Source organism: Seriola dumerili, unplaced genomic scaffold (genome assembly GCF_002260705.1).
Source record: "Seriola dumerili isolate Sdu_G_001 unplaced genomic scaffold, Sdu_1.0 BDQW01004171.1, whole genome shotgun sequence".
In the NCBI taxonomy this organism is placed as follows: Eukaryota; Metazoa; Chordata; class Actinopteri; order Carangiformes; family Carangidae; genus Seriola; species Seriola dumerili.
In genome coordinates this window covers 701,541-724,637 of record NW_019178426.1, presented here as the reverse complement: position 1 = coordinate 724,637, position 23,097 = coordinate 701,541, and the positions used below count along the sequence as shown (strand labels likewise).

At 39.8% G+C, this 23,097-nt stretch overlaps 1 protein-coding gene across 1 annotated transcript in view; it reads right to left on the bottom strand.

The window, feature by feature from the left end:
• Positions 1–20,275: 20,275 nt before the first annotated feature.
• The window catches only part of cdh22 (cadherin 22), a 69,662-nt gene continuing 66,840 nt past the window's right edge, over positions 20,276–23,097 (bottom strand). Inside the window, exon 12 of the mRNA XM_022769587.1 lies at positions 20,276–20,881. Within this exon, the coding sequence (XP_022625308.1) occupies positions 20,352–20,881 (530 nt within the window). The 3' untranslated portion in view covers positions 20,276–20,351. The remainder of the gene's footprint in view (positions 20,882–23,097) is intronic.

The window sequence follows — 23,097 nt, the reverse complement described above, 5'->3', positions numbered from 1 at the left end:
GTTGTCAGCTCAACTGTCTTCAAACTCAGTCATATTTCTGCCTCCAAATTGCACTTAACCTGATGACATCTATTTCTGTGATTATTTTTAAATTTTCATTTTCTTTCACGTGCACTGTTGTTGCTACCACTTCCATTCTATACAGAAACGAACTTTATTTTGATAGGACTGGCCTGGCCCATTAGACATTTGCCCACAATATTCAACATGCCACAAATCATTGTCTTAATTATTAATAAGCCAATTTCAAGAAAATGGGGGCTTGCGGCGTGCACATTGGTTTGCAGAGAGACACAGTCTAACACAATAATACATCTAATGCAATTATTCTTGTTGGGATCTGAAATAAGTAGTGGCAGCCTTATAGTTTAATGTTGCTTGAAAACAGTAGAAAGGTAATGGGCCATACATGTACATTTAACAAGGTATACCAATCCATGGTGGTGAAGCTACATTAGTAATGATTCATTATTGATTGCTGATTCCTAAACTATAACCTGTACTATACATAATTAATTGGAGTACTCAACCCTGGTATTATGGATAAATGTAATTTATCCATAATAATTATTACTAACCCTCCCAAAAAATTTTTAAGTATAAATCCAGTTAACTTACCGCTCAGATTATAAATAAAATGAATCACTTCTATGCAACATTACGTTGTCATTAATTCCAAATATTTGCAACTGAACATTTGTGTCTCATCTATTTGTGAAAATAAATAAATAAATACTGTTTTCAGTATAACAGTAATGGATAAGCACAATAATATTGTCAGAAAACAAAATGGGTCTAATTTGAAGAGATTCCACGTACAAGTGAGTCCCCAGCTTCCAATGTTATATATGAAACTGTCCATGGAACAATAGCCTGATACATAATTGAGAGAAAATTAGTTTTTCTCTCCCTTGTTTTCTTGATACATCTCCCCACAGGAGGGCTTGCAACATATCTCTCAATCCCCTGTTTTTTAGGGGTCTTTTCAATTAATTTACTTAATATATTTTTCATCCCCTGGCTTCTATCTAGTCAAAAGAACTGCCTCCTTGTTGCCGGGAGACCAGCTGTATTATCACAGTCATTCATCCTTGCTGCACTCTCTTGGGTCAGTATGTGACTGGAGTACTGTGCACGTAGCTTGTTGTGTAGTGACATACACGCTTGTCCTTTTCAAGTCCCATATTAACTAAACAATTACTCAGAACAGTTAGTTTAAAACTAAAACAGGAAAAGTGAGTGTAGAAAAGCCATTTGCAGCTTAGTTCTGAAAAGATTGGAATATAAATATTAGTGGTGATGCATGCGTTTCAAGTCATTATCACATTCATTTTGAAACAATAGCATTCTGTAATCACCATTAATTAACAGCAAAACCATCAACACAGAATCTGGCAGTGTTTGCTGGCCCCCTCTCTACATTTTACAGGGCTGGATTTTGTGGGGAAATCTGGATTCACCTCCTCCGGCATAATACACACCACATACTGCTTTGTGTGCCTCCTGTTCTTCCTGTTCCTCTCAAAGCTTTCAAATTTTCTTGCAGTGGCAGATGGTGTAATATGTAAAAAGCCTTTGAGAAAAATCACCTCCAACATGTGTATTCTCCCCTGTTACACATGGGAGAAAACTATCACACCTGGAGCCATACCTGGAAGGAAGTGAAAGTAAGGGCTGAAAGTCTGAATCTCCTGCAGATGTGCATTCACCATCCACACGTATGTACATGTATACTATTGCATTTGTGATTCATGCTTTTATGTGATGTCTTTTTCTGCCTTTGCACAGTGCGGATGAAACTCTGTAAGCTACAGAACATAATTCACTATAGAAATAATTTATTTATGTAATGTATTTACACTTTGTATAGTAGCAGACGTACAAATCAGGATGTAAAAAAAAAAATACAATAACATACATTGTGTAAACCCTGGCATTTGTGTTTGTTTCTAATGTCTCCTGTGGCTGTTGTGTTTTGTAGGAGCAGAGGCTGACTAAAGCTCATGCTCATCACTCACCAACAATCAGCCGTGTGTGCATTTGGCACATCCACAAAACAGTGATGTTTCAGATTCTGAGAGACACTCACCAGGCTTGCACACATGGTGTAATTATGCCACTGTGAATGTGTGAGATGCTGTGCCTCATCTCATGCCAACAGCTGTGAGAGGCATGGAGGGGCCTCAAGCCACACGTCTCTGAGGACACAGGGTTTTATTCTTCTCCACCCTTTGGCATAATGCACAATTTTGGTATTCTATTTACATTAGTTATGGGCTACAAAAGGCATCAGGAATAATTTGACAGTAATGATTGTTAAAAACAATCATATGGTTTGATGTAGTCTTTGTATTGTCCTGTATTTCTGACTCTTTTCACACGTAAGGAGTTACTCTATTAAAAATCATAATTTGTGTCATAGTATTTGAGATGAGCTGCGTTTTCTCTGTATTTACTTTGGACTGTGTCTTGTAGCGTCACCCATGATCATTTTCACATTAAAAACAACATTATCCAGCAAATTGATTGGTGGTGAGAGGATGTAACCAAGGTTTCAGCTAATATATTTTTATAAAAAAGGATCAATCAGCAGCATCCTACCACAGCTCATGCCTTATTAATCACTTCACCGATGCTTGTGGGAAGCAGCACAATGTGAAATCTTGTTTGTTGACATAATAAAAATTGGAAGGCTCGAAAACTTGTTGCCACACAAGGTAAATCTCAAAAAATGCTGTAACATAGCACAACATCCCATCAACCAGAAACTTCATCCCTTATGACCTCTTTGGAGACCCATTTCACAGTATAACAGAGTGCTTTTCAAAAATTGACTGAAATTAGCTCTGCGCCACAGAACCATAAAAACACAGAGCGGGAGTGAGACATGGAGTGGCTGGTGGCTGGTTGCCAGGTGAAGCTCTCCAGAGAGGACCATGGGTATGATGGCAGAGAGATCCAGCCAAGGAGCTTTGTTGTGATAAATCAGATTCACAACCCTATTTTTACTCATCTATAAATCTCATTGGGGAAAAAAAAGCAAAGGAGCCAGGGAGGCATGAAGGCTTCGCGTAAGCAGGAAATGAGCAAGTTACTTCCCGGTGCTGCGTTGGTTGAACACGGTCTAATGACTATTATTTATTTCTGCTGTCGTCCTGGTCCTAGATTCTCATCTGCGGCAGATCTGTCTACCAAAATGAGAAGCTCATTAGGGAAGGGAGAGAGCGAGAGAAAGAAAAACAGAGAGAGAGAGAGAGAGAGAGAGAGAAAGGGAGGGACGAGAGATGTGAGGCAATTACCATGCTTTGTTAATTGCACTTATTTGCACTTATCATGGCAATTACAGGCTGCTGTGAATACAAATACATAAATGGTGATTCTGAGTGCTGGAGGTACATTTCTGGGGCGCTGTTATGGTATGAGATGAATTTGGCAGTATTTCATATAACAGTGGTTGTAATGCAATTACTCAAAGGATTTAATCTTGGCCATACCTTGGATGTCACACTGCAATGAATTCCTGCTCTGCAGCAGATGATCCATCAGTGCACCATAAAGAAATCCATATACATTATAAAGCAACAGCTTCTCTTTCAGTTTATGAGAACAGTAGTAAACTAATGACGTATTGTCAGTGTATAAGTGGTCAGTCATCTACACAGGCCATAATTAGAAGTAATATTGACAAGGCTCAGGGTGTTTTCGGCTGAAAATCACAGGCCACAGTTAGACTTGATAGCACACAGACAGACATGTTTTACTGTGGTCATACATCTCTCCAGCAAGACGTATGTGCCTCCCCACACTAGACATGTACTAATAGGAGCATTTTAAATTAATGAAATGATGTGGAGGATACTTGCTAATGAACCAAGCAGTTTATGGTAATGATTGGTACTTGTCCATAATTAAACTAACCCCTCTGCTTTGACAAGCATATTATTGATTGCCTATGCTAAGAGGTCCACTCTGAGTCAAGGTTCATTATTTCAGTTTTATTAATTTTTTTTTCTTGCAAGCATCTACTTTTTTCTCTTTAGACATAGAAAAGACTAATGATCTGTTTATCTGTTTTATCAGCGCACAGAGAGAATGATCTCACTCACACTTGCAGCTGGCTTTAATAAAAATTAATGATGTACAAACACTTATAATTAATTGTGTGGCATATCTACTTTCCCGCACTACCAGCTTACTCAGCAAAAGGGCAAAGACTGTATACGCAGGCTGTGTATATAATGAAAATGCCTAGTTGAATTTACACTGGATTTAAGAGTAAACTCCAGGGGCATGGGTGATTTTGATCCTGAACAAGGAATGAAAAAAAAGGGACAGAGAAGGTTGCCAGAGAAGTTTCTCTTTGAAAAAGTAAAAATCTATCATGATTGTTACCTAATGAGAGAATTAAAATAAACATTGTACATTTTGTTTGTGTGTTGTATCCTCATGAACCGAAGAGTACACTATTTATTAAATGTAATAATTTCTTTAAAATACATTATTTGAAACAAATTTTTATATATCAGAATCAAATAATATTTCTATAGAGCATTTGTACATTAATGGGTGTCAGAGGCTTGACCTCTTATGTACAGCTGAGTAACATCTGTGTGTCCACAGTACATGCAGTCAATCAGTATTATCCTAGTGAAAAAAAACAAGCAAAAGACACAAACTGTTGTTCTTTAAGATAAGTGAAGCTTAAAGAATCAACTTTTCTTCAGTGTCTAAATGACAACTTAGCCACGAATGGCTTTGTATCAGAATACTGGAATCACTGGAACTGGAGCCATGTCTGGTGCTTCTTACATCTGTGGTACAAATATCACTGTAGTTAGTCAACAGCCCCGACTCAATGACCGGAAAAGCCACAGGATACCAGTCACTGTGAACTGAACATCAATACACATGATGGCACCAGCATCCAAGACTCCAAGACTTGGAGGAGATGAAAAAGTTTCAACTTGTCTTCTAATGTTACAACTAATAGTGTTTCATTTCCACAGCCACTGAGACAGAAGCACACAGTTATTTTCTTCTTCATTTCACTAAATAAACAAGTTTTGAAGCCACAGCTCAATATTTTTAGGAATATTCGCTAGATGGAAAAATTGATATTAAATATAAGACCACAGCCAGCAGCAAGTTAGCTTAGCATAAAGACTGGAAACAGCTAGCCTGGCTCTGCCCAAGGGTATCAATCTGCCTAACATCACCTCTAAAGCTCACAAATGAACATGCCATATCGTGGTTGTTTGGAAGTTTAAGAGTGATAATTTGCCATTTTGTTTAGCACAATGAACCAGCACATGAAATCCCATATAACTGTGAATTGCACACCCAGAGGCAACCTGCTACTGTTAAATCTGCATTTGTAAATTGGGTATTACCCCGACACAGACGATGATTCTATTGTCAGACATATACTCCAGACATCAGTGAGACCTTGATGCATGCTGAGGCAAGACTTCCCTTAAGAGCTGAAACAAAATTCCTGCCATACTATTTCTTTGCCGAGCAGAAACAATGGATGGTTAGTTAGATTGGTCTCTTAGACCCGCCATTCCATCAGCCAAAGCTCAAGTGCTAAGTGCCGCAAACTCTGCAGGACCTATCACCACAGCTGTCTACGCCAGGAAGACGGCGAAGCATCATCTTGTTCGAGGGCTGCGGGGGAAACACCATCAGCCCTCAGACAGCCAACATTCGACTGGGCATTTACCCTTTCACTGAAGTAGTATTTTCATGGTGCTGCCAGAACTCTGTCATCTGCGTGCACAAGACAGTGATATGAATGGCATCTCTCAGGGCTCTTCAGCCACTTCCAGGCCTGAGTGTTGAGAGCAGGATGCTATCCTGGGAAAGCCTTACACGGTAAAGAGTTCTTGTCTTAACAAAGCAAAAAGGTTTGCAAGAGGGAAAATGTGCTTTCTGATCAGCCTCCTGATGACATCTATGGCCTCTAGCCATGGATGTCATTTTATGGGAAGACTGGGAAGTATTCCACAACAAGTCATTTCAAGTAAACCACTTTGGCTAACAGTTAATTGCATCAGTTGTCCGCAACAGTCTCATCACCCTTCAAACACCGCACGGAAATAGACAATTTGCAGTGGTTTGTTCAGACTGATTTATTGATTATTTATTTAATTCATTAATATTATTATGGGCTCACGTGGATATTCTATGTGAGAGCTAATGTAGCTCAAAAAAGCCTCAGTAATGCAGTTCATCAAATTAAAAAAAACAAAAACAGGCTGCATAGCAACAGCTGGGGGTTCAAATCCTGAGCACATGTTTAGGGCATTTATTCATTAATTTATCTTTGCATTTAAATGTTAATCAGAGTAACAGCCACTCCCCACCCCCCACCCCCCCATACACTGTGCATGTCAGAATTTGACTGGGTTAATGAAATGGGTTACAAGTATATGGAGTGTATTATCCATGTTAATAGTATTCCATTAAGAACACATTGCTCTTGTGAATACTGTAACTGTAGTAGCAGTGAGCAGCCCCAAGCAGATGTCTCCACCAAAGTTGAAAGGGACATTGCACCCTTGGGTCCACCTGTTGGTCATCCACAGCCAGCTGTATGAGGGAAAGTAGGCTGTTGAAACTGGCCTCGTTTTCACCAGAGTCTGCATCGTTTTGTTGACATCAGCATCACTTTGAGGTGCTGTACAGATGTTGTCGAGGAGGAATGCCGAGGCTGTAACATCATTCTTCGCTGAGCTTTCCTGAGTGGGCAACTTGGTTGAGCCATTTTTCACGATGAATGTATAATAAAAAGCCCTCTGTAAATCTGGAGCTGCAGGTTATGAAAACATTATTTGAGAAACAGAAAATGATGCTTATCACTGCCTATTAATAAACTGACGCAGACACAGTGTCTGTTAGAAAGATATTTAACATGTAACCCATAAATATGGGATTTGTTTAGAAATTTCTGTGACACACTTCTCCTTTACTGTCCTCCAGGTGCTGATAAAAACTTTACTAAAAAACGGAGGTAAACAGCAACGCTAAGAGAAGTGGTGGGGCCGACCCTGTCGCTGTGGATGACGTCATGTTTTATGAACCTACTCAATATGTCCAAATTGACGGGTGACACTGCACCGCACTGTGTCGATGAATGTGAAAATACAATATCATCCATCAATAGATTGATACTATGATATTTTCTATTGGTTGACAAACACATCTTCATTCTTCGATGGAACTAGAATTGATTGCATTGATTGAAATTACACTGACATTTCCATCAACAGCACCAACTACACTGATTAGTCAGAAAATGCAATCACAACAACTTTATGCATTCTCCAGCTGATGACTGTCTGATGGAAACTTAATGAATAGCCAAACAAAGTGGGCTCTGAAGATAGGACTCAGTTCGATGGTTCATTTTGCAGATAGCTTGAAAATTCATTCAAAAAGTTCATCAGTGCTGTACAAGGTTACAATTGTTTTGAAAAATATAGCATTGAGTTTTGTTTAGTTTTCTAAGAAATTTAGTCGCATATTAAAACTGTATAATGTAATGTATTATAAACTGGCACACTTACTCACTCACTCACTCACTCACTCAAATTCTATTAATAATAAAGCGCATATTTCAATCATCCTGTGTGATACGAATCTAATAATAATTTACCATTGACCATATGGTAAGGAAGGCCCAATGCTTCTATTCTTTAGCAACATTAATTGTTAGCAACACAATCTCTAGAGCAGGTGCTTATAACCAATTTACTGTCTTAATAGATATGAATTAATAATGAACTATATTCACAGCTAATACCACAACAGATAGTTTTAAAGATGGTCTTAGTAATTGGGAATCAGTTTGATTGGATTTTTGTCCAGCTGTCTGTATGAAAAAAACTAACAAAAAACATTTTCTCAGTTTTCATCTCAGTGTGCAGCTGGCCCTGCAGCTTGATCTGGCTCTATATACAGTAAGTCAAACAAGGTCACAATAGCAGCAAAAAACAAGATTTACAATACACATTTGATCCATAGAGCCCCTCCTCTTTTCTTTTTTTCTTTTTTTTTGGAAAATGACTTAAAAGCCTTGAGCAGAAAAGCTTGTCAAGTGAAAGCCAAGAAATAGGAGTTGGCAGCATTTGTTCTTGGCTGAAACTGAGGCCACAAATACCATAAACACACTTCATGTACAATATGTCCTGGCGACAAACCACTTGGTATTTTATAGGTCAAATAGCATTTTTAATCGGCATTAGGTGCCTCTGGAAAAAAAAATGGTACAGACAAGATTACTTGAGCCTCAGACAATCCAACTCTATCCATTCTTGGACAATTGCTCTTTACATACATTTGTGAAGCTTGTTCTGGCAGTGTTAAATAATTGTTGCCGTGAGGTTGATCCAATTCACTTGAAATTCTGGAAGCTGAAGTGTGTGGTGTTGTTGTGTTTGATGAAGATGCCTTAGATGCAGACAAATGAATGAGTGCCAAATGTCAGATATAGTGCGCACTTACCCTGTTTATTTTATTCAGCTATGCACAAAAATACAAATCCTCCCACATCCGAAGATGACGTCGGGCCTATTTGATGTATGTGCAATGACGTCCTCATTATTTTTCAAACAAAGAAGAGAATAGATCAAAAAGTTGAGAAGGGTGGGGAGGGGGGATTGTAAGGACACATGAGACTGAGTAATAACCTTGCCAATGGCATTCATTGTCTCTATCTGTGTGTGTGTGTGTTTGACTGTGTGCACGCTTTGAATGTATGTGTGTGTTGGGCCAAGCGCTTAGTGTGCGTGGGCAGGGACTGGCCACAGCTGAGACAGCTTGTATACACCCCAGCGTCTGCCTGGCCCCATGCAGACACACTTTACACACACATACACACACACACACAGACACACACACACACGAACATGCACACACATACACATTAAAGCATGTACATTTTCATCAAATGGCTCCATGTGGAGAGGAGCTGCAACCCTCGCACCATGGGGTCTGTCCTGTTGCCTTCACATCACTTAGCAAACTGCTTGATTGTGAACTCTTTGGTAATAGTAATTAAATTTGTCAAGGGTGTGGGAGGAAAAGAGCAGCAATTTAGAGGAAAACATGCCAGACTGTGTGAGCTTGTGTGTTCTGCATTAAACAAACATCAAAGCAAATTCACAAAATAAAAAAAAAAATCTTTCGAGAAAATCCTCAATGTGAAATGGGAAAAACAAACTTCAAAAAAAGAAAAAATTTTTAAATAAGAATCACCTTCCATCATTTCGCCGCTGTGTAAATGTTTCTTGTCACGCTGGAGTGGCTCCCACATCAGATACAGAGCAACACTGAAAATGTAAGATAATAATTTTATTACTTCCACATCACAATCCCATAGACTTGAAGTAAATAGAACCCACTATATTGCTGTAAATATTACATGAGCCAGGTCATTGAGAAAGTAATTGGCTTTTAGAGTTGGCTGATACTGCTCCACTGTCTCCGCTGAGATTTATAATGTTGACTTACTGTACAAGACAGAGAGGGTAATCACTGAGACAGTTTGTCCTAAAGCTCCATCTGTCTCTCACCCTCCGACATTGGGCAAGGAGTGCAATTGTTTTAGGGCAAAACAGGTGTCAACCTAAATCAGCTTGGAATGCTTCATGGATAAAAAGGCCGAACAGGGAAGGGGGGAAAAAATGGAAGGTTTAATCTACTGAAATTAGATCCAGTGAGAATCTAATGCTTCATTCTGAATGCATTTTGTTGTATTTCCTTTTCATCTTTTTCTAATTCATCTTCCTCTCTCGCCAAGTCTCTCTCACTTGCTCTCTCCAGGTTTTAGCTGAAATTAAATTGATTTGCATAATGAAAGGAGATCAAATTTACTGTACAGAAGTAAAATAGAAATAAAAAGGACTGTCCTCTGAGGGTGGATGGGGTATGAGCCACAAGAGGAAGGGAGAGGTGAAAGAAAGAAACAATAAAATGCAATTATACAGCTTCAATAAACCCATAATTCTAGCACATACAAAAATACCCAGATAGGCGGTTCACATTATTTCATTCGACAAAGCTATAAAGGCTCATTCAAAGTCGCAGCGAGCCTTACAACGACACAAATTGTCTAATCGCTGGTGCTAAAAAAAAAAAAAAAAAAAAAAAAGGGAAATTAGAATGTTGCCAACCGCGGTGACAGCCTCAACTTTCTAGGTGTTATTACTAATTACATTTCTATTATCATGGAAATGCTTGGCAACTTTCAAACAAAGGAATCTTATCTAATTATTCTGTTATTTGTTATATCTCTGTTCTGGGTCCCATTCTGAGGTGTGGGATCGCTACTGGTTCCGATACATTCAGGCCTCATATCTCCCAAATGTTGACATAAATATGACAGATGGGCGGAAAGGGAGATGAATAAATATCCATTAGTAAACTCAGTCAAGGTAGTTTAATTAGTTTTGCTGTAAACTATGTTTTCAGAATTTAATCACATGCATTTTTTGGTTAATTATTATTTTTTTTTTCCCTCATCTCTTTATAGAACAAGCCATGCATTCTTGTCAAATCAGTGGTGTTTTGATGAGCTTTCGTAACGGCTCACACTCTACATAAATATATCAGAGTCCCGGTTTGTTTCTCCATGGTGTGAGAAATCCACTTCAACTCAACTCTGAGAAAAAAAACAGGAAAGTGTCTCAGAGGATTGATAGAGACCTGCTGCAGTTCCTCTCTATTAGGAACCATCCTCTTCACTGCCGTGCATTTAGTAATGTATGAAGGCTAAGTCTTTGTGTTTGCCTCATCTCCACATTGCTGAAATGTCAGAAGTAAAGAGGAGTTCTGAAAAAAAAACAACAAAAAAAAACCAAACAACTTACATCCTTAAAAAAAATCCTTATAGCATAGCAGACCCTTTGAAGCAGCAATACAATGTATTTGACTTTACGGTAGAAATTCATGAGTGAATAAAGACAAGCAAGATTCAAATGCTTAAAGTTTCTCTAAGAGTTTAATATCAAAAACTCAACTTAATCTGCTTCATCAGAACAGTGTAAATTTGGTTTATATCTCAGAACAAAGGATTTTAAAGCGTCTGCATGTTTGATTGGTTTTCTCACTTATCCCACTTTTATCTGACTTGCAAATGTATTTACAATTATCTGGAACTGCAAATAAACAAGAAGCACATAAACCTTAAATCTGCTCCTGGGACATCATCTGCCACGCCCCCCATCTCCCTTTCAGTTAGTATGTTTACATGGAGCCTTATCATCAGTTTAAAATCATCAGTTTAAATGCCCAAATGGAATAAAAGTTCTCCTAACATCTCAATCGGAATAAACAAGCCAAAACCGACTGAAATTTCAGTTTAAACCTTTTCATAAACTGAATTTTTTTTTTTACCATGTTGAATGATTTAACCTGTTTATTTTCTGGCTGTGTTTTTTTCTGTGCATGCCCGCCATCTTAAAAGGATTAGGAGAGATAAGATTGCCGGTAAGGAAGGTTAATGCTTGACGTCTTCTTCACTTTTGCATGCAAACATTAGAAACGTATTCTAATCAGTAAACCTGAAGTCTTCAATCAGAATGAAAAAATATGCATGTAACCAGTGCTTCTGTTTGCCTCACCTGTTGTCACTCCCTGAGTGGCTCTCTCTCCCTCTCTCTACATGTGCGTGTGTGGTTGATGTGTGAGTGGAGACAGGTGTGTTGGAGTCGGAGCAGAACCTCACCAGCTGCAACCAGCTGAGCCCTGCTGCCTCCGCTCTGCCAGATCGTAGACTCTGCTGTTGGTCCTTGTTGCTACACTTGGAGTCAAATTTGTCACAGTTTTGCCCCTTTCCCCAATATTCAACCTGTTCTTCCGTCTTCCTTGCAGTCCTTTCTGTTCTGACAGAAGCTCCTGTCTCCTGCCCCTCATCTGGTCAGCCCTGCTTCTCTCAGCCCCCCTCAGCCATCAGCCCGAGCTTCATCTTGCTTACTCATCATCTTTCCCTTGCAATACATTATCTTTTACTGTATCCCTTTCTCCACATCTGTGTCTGTACATGGGTGATCAGGTGTTCTGTAGCCCCTCACAACAACCTCTGTAAAAACCAACCTCAGTGTTGGTGGTTAGGTGGTTGGCCTGTATGTTGGGGGTATAGTTTTTATGTTCCGGCTTCAATTTCTGCTTCAACCATAAACATCAATACTCCAGAAAGTACCACTCCACCTTGTACTGTGAGTGTTGACAGTGTATCACAGGGCCAACACAATCAGTATAGACAGCCAAACACATTCCAGTGTCCAACCTATCTAACCTGCATGTCTTTGAGCTGTGTCACATGGAAAAACAGGCAAACCCTTCATCGTGAGCACTGAGCTCTTGTGCTGCCCTTTAGTATATTACTATTTATTTTCATTAAACATGATCGCTTCTTTTTCTAATTAAAGGCCATGTCCATTGTTCAGTCACTGGAATGAGCACACCTAGATTAGGTTGGCTCTTATTAATGCAGGCACATGTGATTTCTAATCAAAGAGCAAAGCTAAGGCAGACTGAGCCTCTCAAGTCTATTGTTGAAGTAGCCCCTTTAGAGACTCGAGCCCTTTTTACAGAGGTGACCTTATAACATCTTCTGCTCATGAATAGCAATGGATCACAGCAGCACTGATGACATTTATATTTACAAAGTCATGGTGCGTTTTTGTCAACACGACGCTGATTCAAGTGAGACACAAAAGTGTGTGAGATACCCTTTACGTTAGTTTTCCTTTATCTTCACAGCATCTGTCGTGCCAAATGCCGTTTTATGGTCAATTTTACCACGAGTGTGAAAACATATCGCTGGCGAGCATATTGAACCGGCAGCACAAGCCTGTTTATCGCCATTCAGTTACCATTTACTGGAGTTTACCTTGCACCGTTACTGTACACTGAATGCCAAGTGATTGGTCATTTTTGTGTGGTGGCTCATGTCTGTAGGGCCACTGTAAATGTTTGAATGGTCAATCAAAAGGGAAAGCGAGCGCATGAAAACCCATTTAGCATTCACACACAAAAATAAATCATAGCCCAAAAATTGAGTCCAAACAACAAGATTTATAGAATGATGCCACACACACAAAAAAAAGGCACAGGCATCAAAGACAAAATTTGAGAAACAACAACAGCACAGCTCCACCCTTGCCCTTGACAAGTTTGGTACTTTGTCAACCCTGAGCTGAATTACGATCTCTATTTAGAGGACAATTGATCCAACTGGGGCAAGAAATTGTGGGGATAGTGGAAGAACACCTCTGCATGCAGTGATATATGCTGTGTGTCTTTCTACTATTACATAGAGGCTAATACAGTATGACTTGACGCCTGAGAGACTCTCCCTGTGGGGAAACGAAGCTCAGGCCTGAAACACCTCCCAGTAGAGAGATCAACTGCCTGGACACCCATTAATTAATCCATAAATCTCAAAAGAATATTACTGATGAAGTGTTACACGTTCGATAAAGACAACATTTGACAGGTAGCTATGGGCCTATACAGTAAGTCTCCTTGGCTTAGCCTTTTAGAGGTGCTGGTTAAATGGCTGGATTAAATAATATTAGTATGCATCCTATGTTGCAGGCACCGGATCAAAACCTGCTGTATGGGGCTTGAAGGGCAAAACAAAGGTAGCCTTTTGTTGTGGGGGGGAATATGACGACATCAAACATGATCGTCTTCACATTTCTGAATGTGGCATTTCATGTCATTTAATATTTTTTAAAGGTTGATAGCTCAAGGGAGCTCCTGTTGAGTGACAAGATATTTTTTAATTTTTTTTTTTTTTTTTAAACATTCATGGTAGATGTGATGACGGTTGATGTCAGCTCAGGTGGAGTGATGTTCTTAGGGAGGGAGGCCTCATCTAACAGCTCCACTGGAGCCTTAGACAATGCAAGGCCACAGAAATAGGGTCTCAAGGGCATCTACAAAGAGAGATGAGAGTGGATCAATCCACCTTTCAACTGTAAACTTGGTAGTTAGATTGTCGGCTCTTTTGTCTCACAAAGCGAACTATTTTGCTGATTTGCCATAAATGAGAAAAAAAAAAAAAGGTGTGAAGAGAGAGGGTAGATTTCTCATGCACCAAAATGCCAGTATTAATATCATTATTCTCTGACCAAGGCATCAATTCGAAATTTTATCCTGAGTCGATTATATTGTCATCACAGCATGGCATCTAAAACCTCTCATTTAATTCCCTTCTAGCCAGTAGTAGCTACATAATTAAATTAAAATCACATTTGAATCATTTGTGACCAACACAATGTGACAGATGTTTTCATTTGCTTAATTTTTTCTCATCCAATCAAAATAATGGAGGTTATGCAGGTTGTGTGTATCTACATGCCCAGGACTGCAGATCAAAGGTAGCATGTAACGGAATCTTTTCATTAGTTCCTAAAAAAAACATATGATATAAAATAGTACCAGCAATCGTGATGTATGGCAAAAGGAGAGTAGTGTAATGTTTGTTTTTTTCCTTGTCATTCTGCAGAGAGAAGTGTGTGTGATTTTCTGCCTCATATGGGAATGTTAGCAATAAATAAAAGTACTAAACTTTGTGTCCCTCATGCATCTAAAGCTGTGAAATAATCCACTTCACAGCACCCACACAGGTTTCATGTCCAGGGACTGCGCAGCACTAATGTTCTCCACATTGTGTTGTGAGGCCTCAGTGAGATGTCCTCCTTTATTTAAAGTGACAGAGATGCTGTAGAGGCAGACTCAAAAGCAGTAACACAGCGACAGCGTCAAATCAATTGTCTGCTACACTGTCTATGTGCAATGAGTTATAGAGGAGCCACCACTGACCTCTAAAGCAGGTGTACACACTTTGAATTGACTGCTACAACTGAACAAAGAAACAAACACAGGGACAGGGATGGTCTCTCGGCCCACAAACAGAAACCTTAATGAAGGAAACAGCAGCTTTAAATACCCGGTGATCAAAACCACCAGGACATAAGCAAGTGTCAGACAAAACAAACAACTAAAGCAGTTGACTGCATTAAATTTTTCACTGACATTTGAGCTGTGCAACTACTCTACAACACTACATTCAGACAAGAAACAATTTTACTTGGCTTGACGGAAAAAAGAAATCAAAACTAGAAAATAAAAAAAAAAACAACTTAATGCTTCATCCCTCCCACAAATCCCACTTGGTAAAATCCAGATTGACAACACCTGGTGGAGCACAGGGCCGTTATGTGCACCTGTTAATGAGCAGCAGCACACCCAACCAAGAAAACAAAGAAACACATTGTTAAATGAAGGAAAATGAACTGAGCTGGACCACATCTGCTAAATATATACTGTATATGAACAAACACCAGACAAGGTGAAGGGGTGATTCTCCTTCACATTCTCCTTTTCTGAAATTCTTTACTACATTATTTCCATGTATTCAGTAAAGCAATCTGATTAAACAACATCAACAACAACAAAAATCAACTTTTAGTGAGAGTTACTGCAGTGACAGAGGTTTGTGGAGGTTTTGCATCATCATAAACCTGTGTAATCACCATGACACTAACGAATTAAACTTCTTTCAGCTCCCTAAATGTCAACCGTTCTCAGAGGCTAAATATATATTACACACACTCGCATCACTTCACCACTCCATCTTGTACTGTCATTTTCATTTGCAGCAGTAGCTGCTGCACAATGAGGAATCTTTTAACAGTGGCATGAAGATCAGTTGAACTGGACATCAAGGAAAATTATAAAACAGGAAGATTGGGTGTCCATGCAGGAATTCCTTACCTGGTTCATCTGGTGTGCTCATAACATGGGACTGTTGTAGATGTTGGTTTCTTGGGATCAGTTGTGTCACACAAGTTCTTTATCACTGCCTTGGAGAAATAAGCCTTGCATTATTAATATGTGAAAGAAATGTAATTCAGCTTTGAAGATTCGTGACCACAAGAAGGGTTAAAAGACAGTTTAATACTTACATGTCCAGCAGAAACAGGGTCCTCTCATGCCGCTGATGGTTAATCCAGCACCTGCAGAAAATATCTGGTTCTTTGACTTGCTACGTGCAACTTATTTCCCCTGTCCATTGGTTACTCTGGCTCTTTGCCATGTTGGGGAACTTCTGTGCTGAAAGAGACTGTATAGTGCAGTCTTATGTGGGGGAGTTGCAGCAGCCAGCAGATGAAACTTGCATAGGGCTGTTTCTTTCAAGTGCACTTGCAACTCTTGGCAATATCAAATAGTAATGCATGTTGGACCATTTTTTTTTAAAAACCATGTGATCCTTGTTTAGCCTCTTTGCTTAGACTACTTGATACAGTAAATCAGAGGCATCCTCCATGTCACCACCTTGTAAAAAGCAAAATCATCTGTCTAACTTGAATTTTTACGGATCACTTTTAAATCCTGGTTAGGTCTGCCCCCGGGCTATACTGCACACATTTTGTCCTTCTGTGAGCCACTTCACAGCCTGTGATCCTCCAGCACGGCCCTTCCGGCTGATCCATCATTCAGAATTAAAGGAAGGGGTAACTGGGCTTTTACCATCAGGGCCCCTGTGATTTGGAACAACCTGCCTGAGGAGGTCAGGCAACAACAGAATCAATATCATCTTAACATCTTAAACCTTATTTTTGTAGTTGTGTTTTTATTTAATGGTGGCAGAGTCACCATCAAATAAAAACACACCGGTTCCTGTTTTCTGACCCCACTGGTGCCTTTCTCTGTGGAGTTTTCATGTTATTCACATTTCTATGTAGGTTTCCTCCTACAGTCCAAAGCCTTGCAGTTTGGGTGAAGAGGAAACTCTAAGCTGTTTTTATGTGTTAGCCCTGTTGGAAAATGGATGCGTGTTGTTATTTGATGCCTTTGCCCTTTTTTTTAATGCTTATCTCATCTTAATTTGTTTTTTATGCTTAACCTCACAAAGCTGTTTTCATGAGATTTTCAAGCACCTCATATCCTGAGTTTTTAAAGTACTAAAGAAATAAATGTTACTATTGTTTTTGATTTAATTTTGCATAAAATAAATTGAATAATCCTCACAGGCCCAAGTAATATACTGTCACGAAAACAGCAACAATGAAAGTCACTGTCATTGTCATTATCCGAGCTTCGAATGAAGTGCTCGTCCGGGCATGGGTGTCACGTTGTGAATAAAACCGACACTAACGCGATTCTCTACCTGAGTGAAATTTTTGTAGAGTCAATGGGTATCTAACTATAATAGTCATCTCACTTTATTAATTCAGCTTCTCAGAGTGCTGCATTTGCATGTGTTGTGGTGAAGCCGGGTTTTCTTATGCAGGTGTATCTTAACTAAATGGATTTGTTGTTACCCTGGTGAAGGTGAAAGTTTTTGTTTTGCTTGTGAGTCTCTGAAAACTAAATAACTAATGCTATACAGCTATTAGGCTATAGATGATTGATATTTTCTGCAGTGCAAATTCATACCCCCCCCCCCCCCAATGTTTAATCAATTGTCATTACGCAGCCAAGTCCAGAGAGAAAGAGGATATTTAATGTGCATACAGCTATCCCCCCTAGAGAACTGTCAATCACAAAACGCCTATCTGCATAAATAATGACGGGCCTCATGTTGCCCTTGGAGTTCGGGGGTGGGGGTGGGGGGTGGGGGATGTTCTGATTAACTTCAACACATTTATATGTTCACATGTGCAGGCCATCACTAAGCAATGACATTTTCTCTGACAATGATGGAAGATGAATGAAAGGTTCATTTACAGGGAAAACAGGACTGAAGGGGAGCTTTCTTCCTCTTTAACCTCTGCTTTCACAGCATTAGTCACATGACCCGTGGCCATGCCAGTGACATTGTCTTGTGCAGAGTTTCTTTAAAGGTGGACACATATTCACCCCTCCCTGAATGAGTGTCACCGTGGAGCTCACGCTGACCTACATTTGTGTATATCCATCCAGACCATGACATTTGCTTGTCAGTTAGCAAATGCTGTTAGGCTAAAGGCTATGATTAATAATGGATGGCCAAATCACTCCACGGCAAAGTTACAGACATAAATACACACACTGAAGCAGCATAGCTCAATACAGTAGAACAGAGTATGCTGCATACTGATAAAGGCAGCGATGTAAAATGGGATTGTGAAATCAATTTAAGTTTTAACTTTAACATAGCTTAATTAGTCATTACTACATTTTTCCAGACTATTCATTCATATCCTTGGGGAATTGCACTTTTAACATGGTCATTTATATAATTAATGACAATAAGTAAAAGCCTGAAAAGCTGCAATTGCAACACCATGAAGTCCAGCTGTGCTGCTAATTGTGGCACCACTATGCTTGTGTAGACGCCCCCCACCCCCCCCCCAAAAAAAAAAGAAAAAAGAAAAAAGAAAGTGTGACAGCTGCGATACTTTCGATTTTTTTTCAAGTTGCCGCTGTTTGAGACCCATGAAAGAACACCAAAAGTCTGGGGGAAGCTTCTGTTTTGTTTAGCAGTGATGGACGATTTATGCTTGAAACACAGTTCAATGTCAGCTCTCAGCAAACAATCAGTGGATACAGCAGACCTACGAGTGACAGTAAAAAGAGAAGCTGACATTTTCTTTGAAACCCGGTTATAAAAGCAATTGAATGTGAATCCCAGCCAGTGTCTGACTGGCCATTTTAGCTGCAGATCATGAAAGATGAAAGCAGCTTCATATGCCTCAGTATCCTCTGGTGACTACGACAATTACTGTAGTTTGGCAGAAGGCAGCCAGGAGGGAGCCATGCTGAGAGGAGAGTCTTTGTTTGGCTCTGGCCTGTCATATGGTCTGTTTGTTTCCATCTAGGGCTATTCACTGAATCTAGCCCTGGTGTAAACACAAACTAGCTCCACGATTATTCATAATTCAGAAGACATCTCCGGCAAACAAGTGGCAAACAATAATTAGTAACATGGGTGCTCTATTTACTTTATCTTTGTGATCTCATTTCCTGAGTGATTCACTGAGTAAAGCAGTTTATTGCAAACAGCCAGATGTAGGTTTTTACCAAAAAAATTAAATATTTATTTGTTTTTAATCTTTTTTTTTTCTTAATTTTCCATACATTTGCAAGTTAAGGTCAACATTGAATAGGTTGTGGATAACAGGTAGATCTGACCAGTCCATTCATCATGTGTTACCTTTTTAAACCTCTCCCTCTCAATTAGACACAACCATCCTGTTGTTTCCAGTGCACCCCCCCCCACCCCCCCCAAAAGGAAACAACAAAATATCAAAAGCAGAAATCAAAACGTCTCAGGATATAAAATGAATTGAACATATTGTACACATTCACCCCCCCCCCCACCACCCCCTGCGGGACAAAGCTGGCCACCACCCAATTCCATGAAACAGTCATTTTGTTTAGTCGTAAATCACTGTTGCGGTTTGTGCCTTATTGCCTTACAATTGGCTGTGGAGAGGATAAGAAAAGAAATTGTTAACACACAATTGTCCTCGGTTTGTGACCTCCGAAACCCCCCATTTTTTTTTTTTTTATAAATCGCTAAAATACAGCAAAAGTATGTCCGTCTCAATTGTTCAGAGAGACCCGGCAGCTCTTCTGCAGTTCTTTCTCTCCATCTATTCCTTCTTTCTATTTGACTTTTGCTTTTTATCTATCTGTCTTAAGTTGGTTATTTTACAAAAGTGGTCATAGAAAATAAATACAAATCTTTTCCAGAATGTAATTTTTTTTTCATGACCCAGACGTCACCCCTGCACCAGCATTGTGACGAGTCCTCTGCCCCTGCAGTCCTTTCTTTCTTCAATGTCGTCTCTCATTCCTTTCTAAAATGTCCTCTTCTCTTCCCTTTTCCCTTAGCACTTCAGCAGAGTTCATTGTTGCAGTTACCATGATCATAATGTCGTAAATAAATAAATAAATACATAAAAACAAATAAATACATACATAAATATTTCCTCCTTAAATAAATACATGTTTGTCAGACAGTTTACCTTGGCATGGTTTAACCCTATAATATGTAATCTTGCTTCTCTGAACTCTCGTCTTGTATCTTAAAATAAGGATTTTAACCACTTCACAATTGCCTAAATGGCAATTTAGGCTTTCATTCCTCTCTCTCATATCATTGCCAGAGCTTTCATGTCGAAGTCTGAAAACCAATCAGAAGAGTGTACAAAAAAGAGTTCAAACTTTGACACTGGTAACTTTCTTTCAAAGAGATAAAGAGGCAGTGCTCTGTTTTAAGGAGTACACAGTGCTGGCTCTGATGATCTCAGTGATCTCAGAGTGCCAGAGGGTGAGAAGAGGAGGCAGAAAAGGAGGAGGAAGAAGAAGAGGGAGTTTAAATGTTTCTCTGCAGAGGAGAAGCTGTGCTAGGACCCTTCCTCCTCAGGGTTTCCTGGAGCGTAGTAACCCGCCAGTTGCCTGAAACGTGGTCCCCAGTCGCTGAGGTAGGAGAAATCCTGCTCCGAGGTGGTAGACAGCGTGTGGATGGAGCTGAGCGAGAGCGCTGGTGAACTGGTGCCCTCAAAGGCGTACGTCTGGAAGGAGTCGTACGGCGGGACTGAGAGGTCAGCGTCAGCCTGCTCCACCTTCTTTCGGATGTAGCCTTTGAATAGGGAGAAGTCTGCCGCCGCTGCAGCAGCTCCCTCTGCGCCCCCACCCACTCGATTTGCCTGTATCCACTGTGGCAGTGAGCGGATGTCCGGGCCAGAGTCACAGCTCTTGGCCTCTGGGAAGTCATAGAGGTTCCTCAGGGCGCTCATGTCGTATGCCTGAGTGTCCTGCTCCCCTCCGCCCTCGTCATTGTACTTGATGACGTTATCCCTCATGTCCTCCTCGTCCTCTGCCATCCTCTGGCCCTTCCGGTGGCGTTTCAGGGTTAGGATCAGTAAGACAAGGACTGATGAAGACCAAGAACAAGACAGGAAAAGAGAGAAAGACAAAGATTGTATTTCCACATCAATGTTTAGCATGTACGGGTTAATGATCTTATAAATAAAACATTGCTATTCTTAGGTGTCGGGACATGTTGCACCTTCATGTTTTTGCACAAAACAACTTAAAGGTTAAGTATGAATTTGTCAGATCAACCTGAACAGTCGGATGAGATAAAAGCCAGGGGAGAGACAGGTTCCTATTTAAGGGATTTTATAAACTGTCATTATAGCAAGTGTTTTGAAATCTGCGGCTTTAACTCTCTTGCTGCACAGCAGACAAGGATTAAGAGTTGGCAGGCTGAGTTTAAAGAGCTTGCATGCAAAAATGGTATTTCTCTTCATCTTGCTAAGAATAATGACGTACCAAACCCAGATTTAGGGCATTCAGTACTAGCAACTGTACTAAAGAAGATAATTGTACCAGATGTATACATATGGTGCTGCACATCAAACATGCACTGTGCATGATGGATTTGCAAGCACTTTCCATGGGAAAGTTTCTAACTACTCCCATTGTAACTTTGATTTCACCTCTCAGGGCAAAGGCACAGCAGGGGAAGATAATATATTATCAAGTTTTACATCACAAATGCATGAGCATTGATTTTTCACAATCTCGATTGCCTTGCCCAGAAATATGATTCAAAAGGCCTAATGGAGACCAATCTGTATATCAATACTCATCCAAGTTGAATGAAACCAAGACTCTGTGGTTCCATCACTACTTAAAACCAGAGGCAGCCACCTTGCAAAAAAAAAAAAGAAAAAAGAAATGCCTCGGAAAATCAAGTCTGGATTAAAACAGGGAAAAACAATTGAGATGGATCACGTTATAGACTAATGAGAGAAGAGGAAAACAAAGGCTGTATGCACAGTTAAATCAATGAGGCTTTAATTCCAGCTTAGTTATTTTAATTACTGCCTACATTTCTGATTAGACAAGTCTCACTTAGCTCAGACACCCAGCCCCCCCCACTCTGACTTCATCATCCCTCCTCTGGGCTGCACCCTTCTCCCTGAAACCTTCACCAGATTTGTGTGGTGGAGGTTTCAGGTGACCAGATCTGCCAACAAATGTCATTTTCAGTGATTATAGAAACATATTACATGCAGTTATGAATTAATTATGCACACTGGGGAGAATAAGAAAGATAATGAACAGCTCCGTTTACAATAGTCTAATGGACAAACAGCCTCTTGATCAACTAATTAATATGCAAAGAACGCCTGGAAGGAGCGCATGGTGAATAGTCTCAAATACAAATATGTGTTGAACTTGGGAAGAATAACTGATATTACAAAACTGCAGAAATTTAATTTTAATGATCTCATGTAGCAAATCACATGTTGCATATTAGGTGAAATGTTCAATTGTTTGCTCTCCCACTTCACAAAATCATTTCAATTAGCAAAGAGCTAGCCGTTGCTTTTTAAAATGGTTATGAGTACTCGTCATATATGTAGAGAAATACTGAATATTGGTTAGTCGGGCTTATTATGAATGAATTTCTGCAATGAAAAAATGGATGGAGAGGTGGATTGGCAGCAGGATGTGCTTCCTGTGGACATTCAGCGATGGCCTGTGTTACTGTCCCTTTTTCCTTGAGTAATTACTATACAGGGATACCAGTGAAGGGACATTTAGATAGATTTTTAACCAGTAGGCACCATGCATCTTCTGGAACAGATAGCTTGTTGCCTAAAACAAATGCCTACAAGCCCACAGAGACAAGACTATCAATTATAATGCAGGCCTGTGCTGCATGGGACGGCGCAGATTGTTTGATGCTCTGAACCCACCAGTACACCCATCCATACATTGTGAAAATGAGATAGGCCCACATCGTTTCACGGTCCAACTAGATCGATGGTGGGACTTTATGTGCTGTATACAGGAAATTTACACGTTAAAGCACATACATTAGTATGTATAAAAACAGCACATGGGGCAAATACAGTATACTTTTTCAACATGACCTTGGAACTCAGGATGTGATGTATAAAACACCATGTTTCACCTTTTATCCTTTTCCCCTACTGTTTTGTTTCTCGTAAACAGTAAAAAAAAAAATGAAAAAAAACCCATCAATTTCAAGCATATAATCTGTACAAATGACTTGTTGCTGCGCCTGGTAATTTTCTTCATATGGTGTAAATGGCCTAAAAAATAACTTGCGGA